Source organism: Aquarana catesbeiana, linkage group LG03, assembly GCF_042186555.1.
Source record: "Aquarana catesbeiana isolate 2022-GZ linkage group LG03, ASM4218655v1, whole genome shotgun sequence".
Classification (NCBI taxonomy): Eukaryota; Metazoa; Chordata; class Amphibia; order Anura; family Ranidae; genus Aquarana; species Aquarana catesbeiana.
The window spans coordinates 239,942,307-239,958,168 of NC_133326.1; the positions used below are offsets into that span (position 1 = coordinate 239,942,307).

Here is a 15,862-nt window from a genome sequence, read left to right on the forward strand (position 1 = left end):
TATAATAAATGCACATTTTTTTGCAGGTAAAAAAATGTGCATTTACTATTTTTTTTCTTAGGAGCCTGTAAAGCATTGCACCAACAATCAGCAGATCACGGGTGCAATGTTGGGATCCTGCAGCCTCTCAGTGTAGCGGCCTGTGTGTATCTTCGATACAGGCAGCCAGTTACTTCAGTCCAGGAAGATTCCAAGAACTATGAGGATGCTCATCACAGTGCCCTCGAACGACAAGCTGTCAGCTGCAAAGGATGTTGGTACTTGTACTCTATTCATTCACAGGACTCTGTGAATGAATAACAAGGCTGTGTGAGCGGAGCCCTGCACAGCTGTTTTTTTTCAAATTGTGACATCGGGTGCGGGGATAAGATTCCTGGCCCGCTGTCACAGGGAGGGGGTGGGGGGGGGGTGGCGGATGGAGAGCTGCAGGAACGGGAATATGTTACATTTTCCACCCTAAAAACAAATGAAATGTGTAACATGTTCCCAAAGCTAAACTCATCCTTTAATTTAACCTAGTATGGAATCAAACTTGAAAAAAATAACGCATCATGAAAAATCCTACTTGTTTTATCTGCACATGATTGGTTATTCATAGTGAACATGAATTTTCTTTTCACATGATTGGGTAATTGTAGTAAATATTCACAATACTCTTTGAGTGAAGATTCTCAGCTCCTTTAGCCCTTTCTATAATCTATATATAATCCAATATACATAGTTAACAATTCTGTTTATGCTTTTTGTTATACCGGTTTATATACCTACTGTAAGTTTAAAGGCTAGGTACACCTTTAAACAAATAAATAGTGCACTTTTTTGCAGGAAAAAAATGTGCATTTATTATTTTTTAATGGGAGCCTTCAAAGCATTGTACCTGTGATCATTGGAATGTGGGTACAATGTCAGGCTTCTGCAATCTCTTCCTCCAGCTCCCTGCCCTTACTGAGTAAGGAAATGTCAGTGAACTTTGAGTGTTGTGATCACTGCACTCATGTTCCATTGAAAACTACAAGCTACGGTGGCAGACAGGACTTGTAGTTCATTCACAGATTTCTATATCAATGTCTGTCTGAATGAAGTGGCCATGCGGGTGAAGCCCCAAACAACTGTGCTGATTTCAAAAGTCACAGTGGCTGTAGGGGAAAAGAACCCCCGAATGCTGTCAGGGAGGGTGGGGTTGGGGTGGTGAGGCATTTGCGCCATGTTACACCCTAAATGAAGATGTAACATGGTGTAAAAGATGTAGTTAACCCTTAACTTAATTCTGAATAGATTCCGCCATCCACACAAATAAGGTGGATGGAGGAATCCCATCCTGCCAGAACATTGTATTCTGACAGTGAGAAGGGCTGCAGTCACTGATTGACAGACATTTTCCAGCATAACGGGATAGCCGCACACGGATCAAACTTTGGCTGATTCACCAGGGACTGGCTGAATTTTGATTGGCATTTGATAATTTGGTAATTTATCCAATATGATTCCATCTTAAGTAACTGTTAGCCAAAGGCAATGAGTGGACCTAAATGACACCCAGTATATAAAGCTAATTTGACCATATAAATTTGAAACCACAAACCAGTAATGTAAATGTTGTAACGGTAACTTTCTGGTTAACATTACAATAATTCAATCTTAATTCATTAACACCACACTCATGTTTTATATAAATACAGTCACATTACACAGAAATCATTTGTATAGAATTTTACCACTGAGCCCAAAGTCTGACAGTGAATTTTCAATAAAACACTCTAGTTTTATTGAAAGTACTAAGTACTAGCTTAGTGGTTTTTCTCAATGCTTTTTGCATACTTTGTACAAGATTATAGCTTTGTGGTATTTTATAAATCCATGGATAATTTGTACAGTGCACAAATGCTTATGGCTTTTCAGCATGATTTTCTTGTTTTATATCCATTGTATGTTGTATTGTACATGTCCTTATAACATAACAAAACATCCTTGGTACAAGTAAGTTTTATTAATCAAAAAATGTTTTTTTTTTTCCATAAAAAAGATTTACATATTTACTGTCTCTATCTACTACACTACAGAAATGCCATTTTCGTTACACCACGTGCCAATTCTATTTTATTTTGTCACTTGTCAAAACTCTTGGCTAAAATGTGTAATACATCACAGAAGGAGGTATTGCTCAGTTCGACTACAATATAATGTAGAAAACAAATACATAAAACATAAGCTATATTTTTATTGTGTATTTAACAAAAAAGTCATTGTTCTCAGCTTTATTTATAGATATATATTTTTGTCTCAATGAAGCGTTTGCTTGTTTGGCTTAAAATAAATAGTAAGCCATTTACCAGGGATATTTTTTAGGCAGCGGTGACATAGTTATTTCTTTTTTCACTTCTAGAAAACAGTATTTTCTCTTGTTCAATAGCACAGCTAAAACCTTGTGCTTGTTTGTATTCCATAGGTTAAGCTCCCAAATCAGTGGTTTTACGGGATGAGACTTGGTACTTGTATAACTGTAGATTTGACCTCAAGAGATGTGCTTTCCTTGCCGACATTCCAAAGACTCAACAAAGGAGGATATAGGTCATTATAAGCAAATGTTGGTGTCTGTAGAAGATTCCTGGAATATTTTTGATCAGTGTTACCTCTCAAATATAAAGATATAGAGTTGAAAAAGTATGAAACACTAATGATTCCAAAAAGTCCTCCCAAAATGATAATCATTGCAGAAGAATTGAAGGTTTTATTATGTTTAGACATGGTGTCTGGTCCCTTAGTAGTGATATTTATACACTGCTTTTCAATTTGTTCATAGATAGTGGGTACATCAATGCAAATGGTGTACTCTGTGAGTGGACTGAGTCGTGTTAAATTGTATTGTTTTATATCTGATGGCAACCGAACGTTCTGAGCAATTTTGGTGGATTGTGCATTCATGAAGGCAGTCCACTGTACGCTGGATTTAAAAATCCTTGATGCTGATTTCCAAGACACCGTGATGGAACTGGTCTGAACTTCCTTAATATCAATATTGATAGATTCATTGACCTCTTCTGGCAAGGAACCATCCACTGTGATGATAATTGCTTTTAAATCCGCACCAACTAAGTTTTTAGCTACACATGTATATAGTCCAGCTTCTAGGATGCTTATATTATTAATTTCCAAGGTACCTTCAGAATTAACATAAAATTGCCCAGCTACAATGTTTGGTTGGAGTTTGGAGCCTGAAGGTGTAATCCAGTAAATTTCTGGCTCGGGTTCTGCTGTTGCTCTGCAGTGTAGTGAAACTGAACTACTAGTCTTCATATCCAAATCTGATGGAAAGCTTTGAGGAGCAATTAATGGTAAACATATTTCCATCATTTCCCTAAAATGTATATACCTGACGTTTTGTCCATGGAATTCAGGAGGGTCAACACAGAATAAGGAATCAGTTTCCATAAATCGTATATTGGTTTTATTCATATTTATCCAACGATTTACGCAGTCGCATCTGATAGGGTTGCTGTGTATGCTTATTTCCTTAAGGTTAGGCAAGGCTTCTATAGTGCTCTGATAAAGGGCACTAAGGGAATTGCTGTTAAGCATAAGGGTTTCCAGCTTAGGAAGTCTATAGAATGCATTGGGGTGAATGTATGCTAATTTAGGATTATTAGTTGCTTCTATTTTTCTGAGTTCAGGCAAGTTCTCAATGGCAAGACTGTCTATTGAAACTAGATCGGGCATGTTATTAATGCCTAGCTCCTTCAAGTGTAACATATTGCTAAAATCTCCTCTTTGTATCCTCATAATGGGATTTTTATTCAGATCCAAAAATTTAAGGTTCAGAACCTTCTGAAGAGCAATTGAGGGGACATTAACAAATCTGTTGTCATAAAAAGAAATGCTTTCCAAATTTTCAAGACCTGTGAAAACATTATCAGGAATTTCTGTGAGATTTATTCCTGCTAAGACCAGGCTGCGCAGATTGATAAGAGGCTTAAAGTTCATATCTTCCATTTTGACTATTGGATTTTCACCAATCATGAGGATTTCTAGACGTGGCATAGCTTCAAACCATTGTCTTTTAACCATCTGCAATCTATTTGAATTAAGGTGTAGTCTGAGTAAGTTGCCCACCCCAACAAATGCATTTGGTGAAATTATGGATATTAGATTATGGTTAATGTAGAGCTCTTGTAAATTTTGCAGCCCAGAAAAACAATCCTCAGTCAGCTCTACTAATTTATTTTCTTCAAGGTACACAGAAAGTATCTTATGGGCATTTGTAAAATTGATATTAACCATGGAGGACAGATTGTTCTGGGATAAATCCAGCCCTGTAAGATTTACTGGAAAATAATCTGCATCCTTAATTTCTTCAATGTTGTTTGCTTGTAAAAGTAAAATCTGTGTATTTGCAGGTAACCTTACTGGGATGCTGTTAAGATTTAATGCATTACAATCCACTGTAAGAGCTTCAATGTAAATGGATTTTGGTGTGAACCATGGTCGAACTTCACACGTGCACAGTTGTGGACAATCAATTTTTTTAGTAGTAGAGTGCGCAGCTGCAGCAAAAATTAGTCCAAGTAGTAGGTTTAGTCTAAGTTTTATTTCTCTCATTTTCTTTTCTTCAGTTCCTAATAATGGTCTTGTTGTGCTGAATCAGCAGTTTATCGTTCTCTTATATATATTGATAGCAAAATGATCACTTCATGAGAACTTTTCTTGTATTTAACCGGACAAATGTGTAGTATTCCTTTTCAAGGAAAAAAAGTTGTGTCATTTTTTAGAAGATCCCCACATACTGTTAGATTGAAGGTCACTCTGGACTTGATGTACATTAAAAAACCACTGTGTTCATATAGATTCTGGAGGTGGCCATTGATGAAGCAGCTTACTTGGAAGCATTAAATTCCCATATCGAATTAGTGGTAGATTTTGTAGCACAGAGATCTGAGAATAAATACAAAATAACAATTACTTTTCGAAACAGCAAATATTGCAAATATATACAGGTATATTAGGCTCCACCACCTAAAACCGTTCCTCTGTCTGTATATAAATACATGCAGGTATATTATAACTGACCTTGCACTTTCATGTTTCTAACAGCGGCAATTTGTGTGGAGTTGCTGACCTTTTTATAGGCATTTTATTTGGGTTGATGTGTGACTCATAGCATAAACCTCCTGTAGCTGGCTTTTCTCAAACGCCGAAAGAGACAATGCATTCTCTGAGCTAACAATACTTTGTGGGGGAGGAAATTCAGTGTGAATGTTATGCTGTTTGAATGCCATTGTACTATATTTTCTAATCACTAAATAAAATTAGATGCAGAGCTTTCACAAATTCAACAAGATTTTGTGGTATATCTGTCCCAAAATTTCCAGGAAGTTTAGAAAAATCAACATCATAGGTAAAGAAATATACTGAAAATAAAACATTGGGTTTCAGATGCAATACACTGATTGTTAGAAATCTGAATGCATATACTGTAAATAGTGATTTAAATATTTTTATAAATGAAAAGTGTGTTATTCAGTTTGCTTTAGGCAAACTCTTTCTGAGCTCTTTTTAACCAAACACTTGGTTTTCACGCAAAATTGATAGATATAAAAAAAAAATTCAAAAACACAAGAAGCAATCACAGGGTTTTTGATTATGTGTTATTTAATTTGTTAGACATTATATTATTTACGTTTGTGGGGAAAAGATTTTTCCAGTAATATGCCATTATCTCAAGGTCATGATAGTGACTAGGATAATCAATCCTAAATTATTGAATTCCCTGCACCCCATGACCAGGGAAAATCTCCAGAGCTTCCTCTTTGTCTGTATACATTCTGTCATTTCATAATAAAAATGTTTTAGACTGGAATGGGAGACACTCTTCTCATATAGCCTTAAAGCTGACTTTGATGAAAGATTAGATGACATAAATGTATCTATATATTTCTAATATCCTAAAGAGAGTGTTCTGAAGTGCATTAACCACTTGCCGATCAGCCGTAAAACTTTTACTGCAGCAGAATGGCACGGCTGGGCGAAACGATGTTACCTTACGTCACTTCGCCTTTTGGCCACTAGGGGTGTGTGCCATAGCCGATGACCACTGGGCACCCGCGATCGCTCGTGACAGAGCGAGAACCGGGATCTGTGTGTTAACACACAGATCCCAGTTCTTTCAGGCGAGTAGAGACAGATGTGTTCATACTAAGTATGAACACCGATCTCTCTCTCCTCCTAGACAGTCCCATCCCCCCTACAGATAGAACACACACTAGGGAACACAGTTAACCCCTTGATCGCCCCCTAGTGTTTACCCCTTCCCTGCCAGTGACATTTATACAGTAATCAGTGCATTTTTATAGCACTGATCGCTGTCCAATTGTGTCCAATTTGTCCGCCGCAATATCGCAGTCCCGATAAAAATCGCAGATCACTGCCATTTCTAGTAAAAAAATAATAATAAAAATGCCATAAATCTATCCCCTATTTTGTAGATGCTATAACTTTTGCGCAAACCAATCAATATATGCTTATTGCAAAATATGTAGAAGAATACATATCGGCCTAAACTGAGGAAAAAATTATTTTTTTTTGATAAAAAATATGGGATGTTTTTCATAGCATAGTCAGCCAAATCTTCTGGGGCTGATGTGGTTAATAAAAAAAACAAAAAAACTTTAGTGTAAACCTTTTTTCCTTTCTGGGTCATTAACCACTTCAATACAGGGCACTTTAATCCCCTTCCTGCCCAGGCCAATTTTAGGCTTTCAGTGCTGTCACACTTTGAATGACAATTATGAGGTCATGCAACACTGTACACATATGAAATCTGTATCATATTTTTCACACAAATACAGCTTTCTTTTGGTGGTATATAATCACCACTGGGTTTTTTTTTTATTTTTTGCTAAAGAAATAAAAAAGACCAAGCGTTTTGAAAAAAAAATGCATTTTCTTTGTTTCTGTTATACAATTTTGCAAATAAATAATATTTTTTCATAAATGTAAGCTAAACATGTAAATTCCCTCCTGAGATGTGTACAAACCTGGTCACTAACTACAAGAAATGTCTTACCTCTGTGCTTGCCAACAAGAGTTTTTCCACCAAGTACTAAGTCATGTTTTCCTTGGGGATCAAATGCTTTTTTTACTCACTGAACTGCAAATCAATTTATAACATTTGCATCATGTGTTTTTTTCTGGATTTTTGGTTGATATTCTGTCTATATCATTTAAAATACACCTATGATAAAAATTATAGACCCTTTATTTCTTTGTAAGTGGGCAAACTTACAAAATCTGCAGGGGATCAAATAATTATTTTCCCCACTGTAAGTAGACCATGTGGTCCAAGTAGCAGAAGCTACTAAATTAATTAGAACCTTTGGGCACAATCATTACACCAATTTTCAGTTTGTCTCCATGGAAAGTGTTAATATGCTGAGTAATTAGGTGCAGCATCACTAGTTGTACTCCTCTCCCTGTTCCCATCTTTCATTGAAAAATAGCATTTTCATGTCATTGTGCCTATTTGCAAAAGAAACGCAATTCTACTTGCTGCCATCTACAATGACCTAGTCACCTCCAGCCTCTTGCTCTCAGGAATAGGTTTGTGAATACCCAAGGTTTTTGACTGGTACTCTCAATTAAGTTGTATCTGTTCAGCAATGCAACAAGTATGTTCCAAATCACAAGGGAAGGAGTCCCTCTGAACTGGGACTTTCTAGTTCACAGTGCACAGTTCCAGGGTAGCCTGCAGTGTCCCTCCTCATGACTCTGACACCAACAGCCTCAATAATTGTCCCTTGCTTGTGTTGGCCAAGCTGGTAATTCTGAATGCAGAGACTGTAATCAAACGTCAATGCCTTCCCCTGTAGTATCATTGTCTTACATACTTGCAGCTGTAGTGACCTTCTGCTGTGAAGACTCCATCTGATGAAGAATTCTACAAATCCTTGCTGGATTTTTTTTTAAGACAGCTGCTGTAGCTTCCAGGCGTAAATGAACCATAATGGAACTTATTGATGAGTTGCATACCACCTTAAAAATGGACTAGTTCTGCTGCTTGTCTCAGATCCCTGAGAAGCCCCAAGACTGTCATACCTTAGGGGAATGGACTGGGCTCATATCAAAGGATCCAGCTTCTATTCAGACTGATGCTTTAATTGTAGAGTGCTTAGAACTCCTGCCTATAGCCCTAAACTATTGTGTAGACAGGTAAATGGATATCACTCATGTTATTTCCCCTATCAGTGTATATATGAGAACTCTAATTAAAATGTCAGTCTGTCAATGGCATATGGCTCCCAAGATCAATTTCACGATAGATGGTTAATATGGCAAAATTACAGAGCAAGGCCTTAGGCCTCACATATCTCTCTAACAGAAAGACCTAGGCCTTTCTCTGTACACTCAACCCTTTGTTTCCTTCCTATTTCATTTTCCTGGTGGGTCGTCCCACTATAAGTAACTCTGTTTGTTATACTATACTATTATTTTTCTTTCTTTGTAAAGTATAACATCACCCGTGAGGAATATAATCTGTTAACATTTGAATTTGGTGACATTTCACTGTACTTATATGTTTGACTAACCACAATACTCTTCTCCATGTTGGAGCACAAGTTTACACATACATTGTAAAGTTTTCATTGTAAACTGTTAAATGTCAGTCTGTAGAACAGCAATGTAGGCAGTGTCTGATACACATGCCCTTTGTGAATGAACATTTCTTTGGAGCTTCTCCACCCGCTGAGGCTAAAAAGAGTTGCTGTTGTTTCACTCAGGCTTCAAGCTCCAAGATCAGATTCAGGGGCCTAATTCAACTGCAGGCCCTAGGACTCTAAATCTCCTAAACCTTTTAAACCTCTTCAGCATGAAAATAATGCACCCACTTGCCAAAGGGAAGGGACTTATGTTGGCCTTTGCAAATACCTGGTCAGAAAGCATAAAGGGGGGCCTGGGTAAGGGACAGAGTTTCCATGTGCCACAAGCTAGAGTTCTGCTCTGTGCCCCATCCCCACTTCATGTTATCCAACTTACATGTGTCTCTGCACAGATTATCAGACCACCATGCTGCTCTTGCAGATCTTTTGAATCAAGGGTTTATTGCCATAGTTCTAGTGGCATCAAAGTTTCATGGTTTTTACTCCAACCTTTTCACAGTTACCAAACAAAAATGGGGTATGTCTCATCTTGGATCTGAAAGCCTTAAATGTGACTAATGTGCAAACCTATAAAAAAAGTGCTAATGTGCTACAAGCAGAATGAATATAATGAGCCATTTTAAACCCCTTGTAGTCATACAGTCTACCAATAACCACCTTCACTTTTCCTCCTTCCCCACTGACAAACTTTTGCTGAGGTCCCCCAAATTTTGACATTTTTTGGGGAAAATAAAAACTATTTGTTTTACTAACCCATGCTAAGACTGTTTACATTGTTTATTGCTAAAGAAGACCTGCACTCTTTAGTCTGGATATATTTGCTACTATAATTACCTAATGCTATTCTTTTTAATAATGTTCATTATTTCTTGTACATCAGAAATTAGGCTGAGAGTGGTGCTGACTAGGAACTATATAGTCTCTGTTGTCCTGCATAATACCATCCCTCTATGTTTTAGGACCAGTAAGATCAGCAGACACGCAGGGGTGCCATTAATTCTTAATGGCACCCCATGCATCAGAAAACACAGTACATTATTGGGTTTATATAACTGCATCTTGCCAAAGCATGTGGTTCTATACAGCCATGCTTTAAAAATAAGAAAGTGTCAGGGACTTCTTCCCTGTGTTTCCCAACCATACAGCAGGCTGTTCAAATCAATGGGCTGCTGCACCTTCGGAAATGTAAGCCACACCACCCGCAACAGTGTGAACCTAGCCTAAAAGTGAGCCCCCCTCTCCTAGTCAGAAAAACATTTCAAGACTGTGATAAACACACACATTCATAGAGAGATGTCTGAGAAGCAAATCTTCATAATTCTGCTAATAAATATTTTGACAGATGGATGGTTTATTACTGTCTAAAGAGACAGTTAACCTCTTGTCACTCCCGCAATGTGTATATGCGGTGGAAAAGAGGGCTTTAATTGACACACGTATGCATACATGCATAGGTGTGCACAGCCTATTGTCCAAAGCTCAAACACACACGTGTGTGTGTGTGTGTGTGTGTGTGTGTGTGTATGTATATATATATATATATATATATATATATATATATATATATATATATATATATATATATATATATATATATACAGTGTATATATATATATATATATATATATATATATATATATATATATTTATACAGTGTGCATGTGTGTATATAATATCTATCTATCTATCTATCTATCTATCTATCTATCTATCTATCTATCTATCTATCTATCTATCTATCTATCTAGGTATATATAGCAACAAACTACAATACTTAAAAAGCTCCACAGCTTTAAAAATGTTTACAGGATACCAGTTTAGAGTTACAAAGGAGGTCTAAAGCTGGAATTATTATTCTCATACCTTATACATGTGATGCAAACAACTTTGCATATGCATGCATAACCTACGAATGCGTTTGTAAGGGGGGGGGGGGGGGAGGGGAAGGTGCGGACATTTAAAATTTATTTTTATTATTTATTTTAAAAAAAAATGACATTGCCCCTTAGGTCTATAAGATCCCAGGTCTCTTTTTTTATTCTTGAAAATGTATGAAATCACTAGAAAATAAAAATAAAAAATGAAAAATCCTGAGATCTTGATAAAAAAAAAAAAAAAAAAGTAGATCACTATAAAAAAAAAATGATAAACATTATACTGGAGATCTGGCGGAAAAAAAAAAATAAAGATTATTCAGGAGATCATGAGAAATGATAAAGTAATCAGTTTGTCAGAATGTATTTTGTTGTCAGAAAATTTGAGATCCAGCTCTCAAATTTTTGTTGTTGGAAATTCCGACAGCAAATGTCTGATGGAGCCTACACACAGTCGGAATTTCCGACAACAAGCTCACATCGAACATTTGTTGTCAGAAATTCTGATCGTGTGTACGTGGCATTAGGGCGATGATACGCTTTAACCCGTCAGTGGTCATAAAGTTATGGCTGATCAGTGAAAATATAAAAATGTGTGTTTGTGTGTATGAATTGTTTGTGAATGTTACTAAGAATATTTTTTGTATTAGACAGGACTTCCTGGCTGTTTTTACACTTCAGACAATGGTTTTATATTTGGAAGAAAAATCCACAAAGTTATTGAAAACTGACATCTAAGTAAAACATATAATACAAAAATAACAAATGTAATGAAACAGGACATGTACAAAATTTGACACCGATCTGATATTTGTAACGATCTGCTCAAGCGATGTATTAGTGGGGCATGTTTTTAGTATGCTTTTTTCAGTCTCCGTCTGAGCTACTCTACATTCTCTGCCTGTTCAAGCTGCACACCAGAAAAATATTCTACCATTCACTCCCATACATTCTGTCAGTGATAAATGTGCACCAAAACCAGGCATAGTTTGCTCTCCTAAGAGAGAGAGATATAGTTCCGAAATGGTCATATATCTTGTTGTATAGTTGATTTAACCTGTGCAAGTGCAGCAATCAGAACATGGTTGAGCAAGTAGTGCTTGTTTTACAGACCTCAACTGCCAGAAGGACCAAGCAATGAACCTCAGAACAGATTTGCCCTACAGGACTTTCTCTTTTCATTACTTGATTTTAACTCTTGTCTTTCTGAATGTATGTATTTATTTGAAAACTATTTTCATATGACTTGGTTTTGCTTGTTTAGGGCTACTAAGATATTTTCCCCTTGGAAACAAAGAACAAAAAATATTTTCCCTTTACTGACAATTCTAGTTATGTAGGAGGAATTCTAGTCAGCAGGAGGAAGTGTCAGTGTTCCTGTATTCTTCACAGAATGAACGAAGAAGCATACTGACAGCGTGGGTAGAGGGGGAAAAATATTCATAGCCTTTCTTTACGGATATGACTGTTTCAACTTTTTAAATGGGTTAACAGGTTCACTTTAACCACTTCCACGTCTACCAGTGAAATTTTTTTCATTTTTTGCATGCCTTTTAAAGTCTGCATTTTTTTTCTTTTTTTGCTAGAAACTACTGTAAACCCCAAAAAGCATACTGTATATTTTCTGAAAGCAGAGACTCAAGGAGAATAAAATGGTGGTAGTTGAATTGTATTATGCTGCACGAAATGTGCGCAGTTATTTTTCAAACACATAGTTCTATACCGTACAATAATACCTTAGTGAGAAACTATTTTCTTTTTTTGCACCATTTGCCAGCAAAGTTTGAAAAATAGAGTACAATAAAAAAAATATCCTGGAAAGAATGTGAGAATTCAGTTTGATATGCAAAGTTGCTAGAGATGATATGCAAAGTTAAAGAGGGCTAGATTTACTGACACATACCAAGCCTAACACAATTTATTCTGGGCTCAGGAGCTTTATTTACTTATGGACTTTAAAGCGGAGGTCCGCCCACCGCTGCAAAAATTTAAAGCCAGCAGCTACACATACTGCAGCTGCTGGCTTTTAATACTAGGATACTTACCTGTCCTGGAGTCCAGCGATGTCAGCACTGCAGCTGATGTTTCCATCAGCTGTCGGGAGCCTTACAGCTTCACGCCAGTAATCCTACTGCGCATGCGCGAGGCCAAATGTGGCCAAATGTGGCACCGGAGGAGGGGAGGAGACAAATGAGCAGAAGTTCCACTTTTGGGTGGAACTCCTCTTTAAGATGGTTGGCTTAACAATTTATATATCAGGCCCCCAATTCTGAGACTACTGTATGTCAAGACAAATCATATCTTTTATAATACAGCCATTTTTTTATTAGCTATCTGAGAATTATGTGTGCTTGCCCTCAAAATATGTGTAATTTGAAAAGACTTTGTATTTATCAATACTTTACTATAGAAATTAGTAGGGTTACATGGTAAGATAAATGCTCTGCATTGGTAATGCAGACATGCTTAGAGGAGAAGCACATTTTAAAAGATACTGAGACAGACTTTTTGGCATTTGTGATATAGTTTACCCTTCGTGTGTTTGACATTACACTGAGTGGCTTAAGGTACATATATATTCCTTTCAGTGTATGTCTGGGCAAAGAAATTTTTTTTATAGTAAGTACACCTGTGCAAAACATGACTATTTCCTTTTTTAAAAAACTGTAAGTACAGAACAAGACCTGTTGATCTGATCAAAAATCAAGTATGAGTTTCCTGTTTGAGATGACAACTCTGCATTAGCTGCACTGTAGTCACAAGCTGTGTTCTGAGCTCTTCCAAAGTTCTCATTGCTGTACTACAGCACATCTCACCCTTATGTTATGGAAATGAAGAGAAGAGAGACATTCTGTTGTCCAACAGAGGAGAACTGGACAGGATTGATGATGCTTTTGAACTTTTGGAATTGGATGGATGTATAGTACCTGTGTAGGCTTCTGACTGGAATGGTACCAGCTGATTGGAGAAAAGCCAATGTAGCACCAATATTTAAAAAAGGGCCAAAATACATCCCTGGGTATTAAAGAACAGTTAGCCTAACATCAATAGTATGCAAGCTCTTGGAGGGGATAAGGGACTATATACAAGATTTTAGTAATGAAAACGATATCATTAGCAATAATCAGCATGGATTCATGAAGAATATTTCTTGCCAAACCAATCTATTAACCTTCTATGAGGAGGTGAGCTGCCATCTAGATCAAGGAAGGCCCGTAGATGTGGTGTATCTGGATTTTGCAAAAGCATTTGACACAGTTCCCCATAAACGTTTACTGTACAAAGTAAGGTCCGTTGACATGGACCGTATGGTGAGTGCATGGATTGAAAACAGGCTACAAGGGCGAGTTCAGAGGGTAGTGATAAATGGGGAGTACTCAGAATGGTCAGGGGTGGAAAGTGGGGTCCCTCAGGGTTCTGTTATTTAATTTGTTCATAAACAACCTGGAGAATGGGGTAAACTGTTCAATCTCTGTATTTGTGGACTGTATAAGCAAACCAGGGCAATAACTTCTCCACAGGATGTGGAAACCTTGCAAGTAGATCTGAATAAATTAATAGGGTGGGCAACTACATGGCAAATGAGGTTTAATGTGGAAAATTTTCAAATAATGCATTTGGGTGGCAAACATATAAATGCAATCTACTCACTGGGGGGGGGGGAGAACCTCTGGGGGAATCAAGGATGGAAAAGGACCTGGGGATCCTAGTAGATGATAGGCTCAGCAATGGCATGCAATGCCAAGCTGCTGCTACCAAAGCAAACAGAATATTGGCATGTATTAAAAAGGGGACTACCTCAAGAGATAAAGCGATAATTCTCCCACTCTACAAGACTCTGGTCCGGCCTCACCTGGAGTATGCTGTCCAGTTCTGGGCACCAGTCCTCAGGAAGGATGTGCTGGAAATGGAGCGAGTACAGAGCAGGGCAACACAACTAATAAAGGGTCTGGAGGACATTAGTTATGAGGAAAGGTTACGAGCACTAAACTTATTCTCTCTGGAGAAGAGACGCTTGAGAGGGCATATGATTTCAATTTACAAATACCATACTGGTGACCCCACAATAGGGATAAAACTTTTCCGAGAAAGTGAGTTTAATAAGACATATAGCCAATCATTATAATTATTAGAAAAGAGGTTTAACCCTAAACTGCGTATTGGGTTCTTTACTGTAAGAGCGGCAATGATGTGGTATTCCCTTCCACAGGCGGTGGTTTCAGCGGGGAGCATCAATAGTTTCAAAAAACTATTAGATAAGCACCTGAACGACCACAACATACCGGGATATACAATGTAATACTGACATAAAATCACACACATAGGTTGGACTTGTGTCTTTTTTCAACCTCACCTACTATGTAACCATGTAACTATATATAGGTGCCATTTTACAATAGACTATATCTGGGCTCAAAATTTCAAGTCCTGAGCTACTAGCTAGGCCTTAAGATTTACTCACCACCAGTTGCTCCACTCAACCCCTCCTAAATTATCTCATGAAATGGCACTGTTAAATGTTTTATGCAGAATTAAGTTGCAAAAATAAATATTAACAACAACTTTATCAGTGCCCATCAGTGCAGCCTCATCAGTGCCCATCAATCCAGCCTATCAGTGCAGCATATCAGTGCAGCATCTCAATGCCCATTAGTACTGCCTCACCAGTGCCCATCAATGCAGCCTCACCAGTGCCCATCAATGCAGTCTGATCAGTGCCTATCAATGCAGCCTCGCTAGTGCCCATCAATGCAGCCTCATCAGTGCCCATCAATACAGCCTCACCAGTGCCCATCAATGCAGCCTGATCAGTGCCCATCAATACAGCCTCACCAGTGCCCATCAATGCAGCCTGATCAGTACCCATCACTGCAGCCTCACAAGTGCCCATCAATGCAGCCTCATCTGTGCCCATCAATGCAGCCTCACCAGTGCCCATCAATGCAGCCTCACCAGTGCCCATCAATGCAGCCTCACCAGTACCCATTAATGCAGCCTCACCAGTGCCCATCAATGCAGCCTGATCAGTGCCCATCAATACAGCCTCATCAGTGGCCATCAGTGCAGCCTCACCAGTGCACAGGGATTAGAGCGAGGAGCGCTGCTGGATCACACAGAGCGGGGATCTCCCGCTGTGACACAGCTTGGATTTGAATTGCCCGGTGGTTGCAGTCTAACAAAGTCCTGTCTTCTGGACCTGCTCTTATAATAGACGTCCCAAAACTTCAATTTCCTGGCATTGGGCCAGTGAGCTGTCTATCATAGGAGCTGGTCCAGGAGGCGGGACTTTGTTTGACTGCGGCCGCCGGGCAATTCAAAGCCAAGCTGTCTCACAATGCG

The 15,862-nt window shown here is 38.1% G+C and overlaps 2 protein-coding genes across 5 annotated transcripts in view; one reads left to right on the forward strand and one right to left on the reverse strand.

Annotated features, from left to right (window-relative positions):
• The window catches only part of IMMP2L (inner mitochondrial membrane peptidase subunit 2), a 1,808,057-nt gene that overhangs the window by 599,322 nt on the left and 1,192,873 nt on the right, over window positions 1–15,862 (forward strand). The gene's annotated exons all lie outside the window — the stretch shown is intronic.
• The window catches only part of LRRN3 (leucine rich repeat neuronal 3), a 99,326-nt gene continuing 85,915 nt past the window's right edge, over window positions 2,452–15,862 (reverse strand). The window contains exon 2 of the mRNA XM_073619897.1: window positions 2,452–4,926. Coding sequence (XP_073475998.1) covers window positions 2,470–4,593 — 2,124 coding nt within the window. The 5' untranslated portion in view covers window positions 4,594–4,926 and the 3' untranslated portion in view covers window positions 2,452–2,469. The remainder of the gene's footprint in view (window positions 4,927–15,862) is intronic.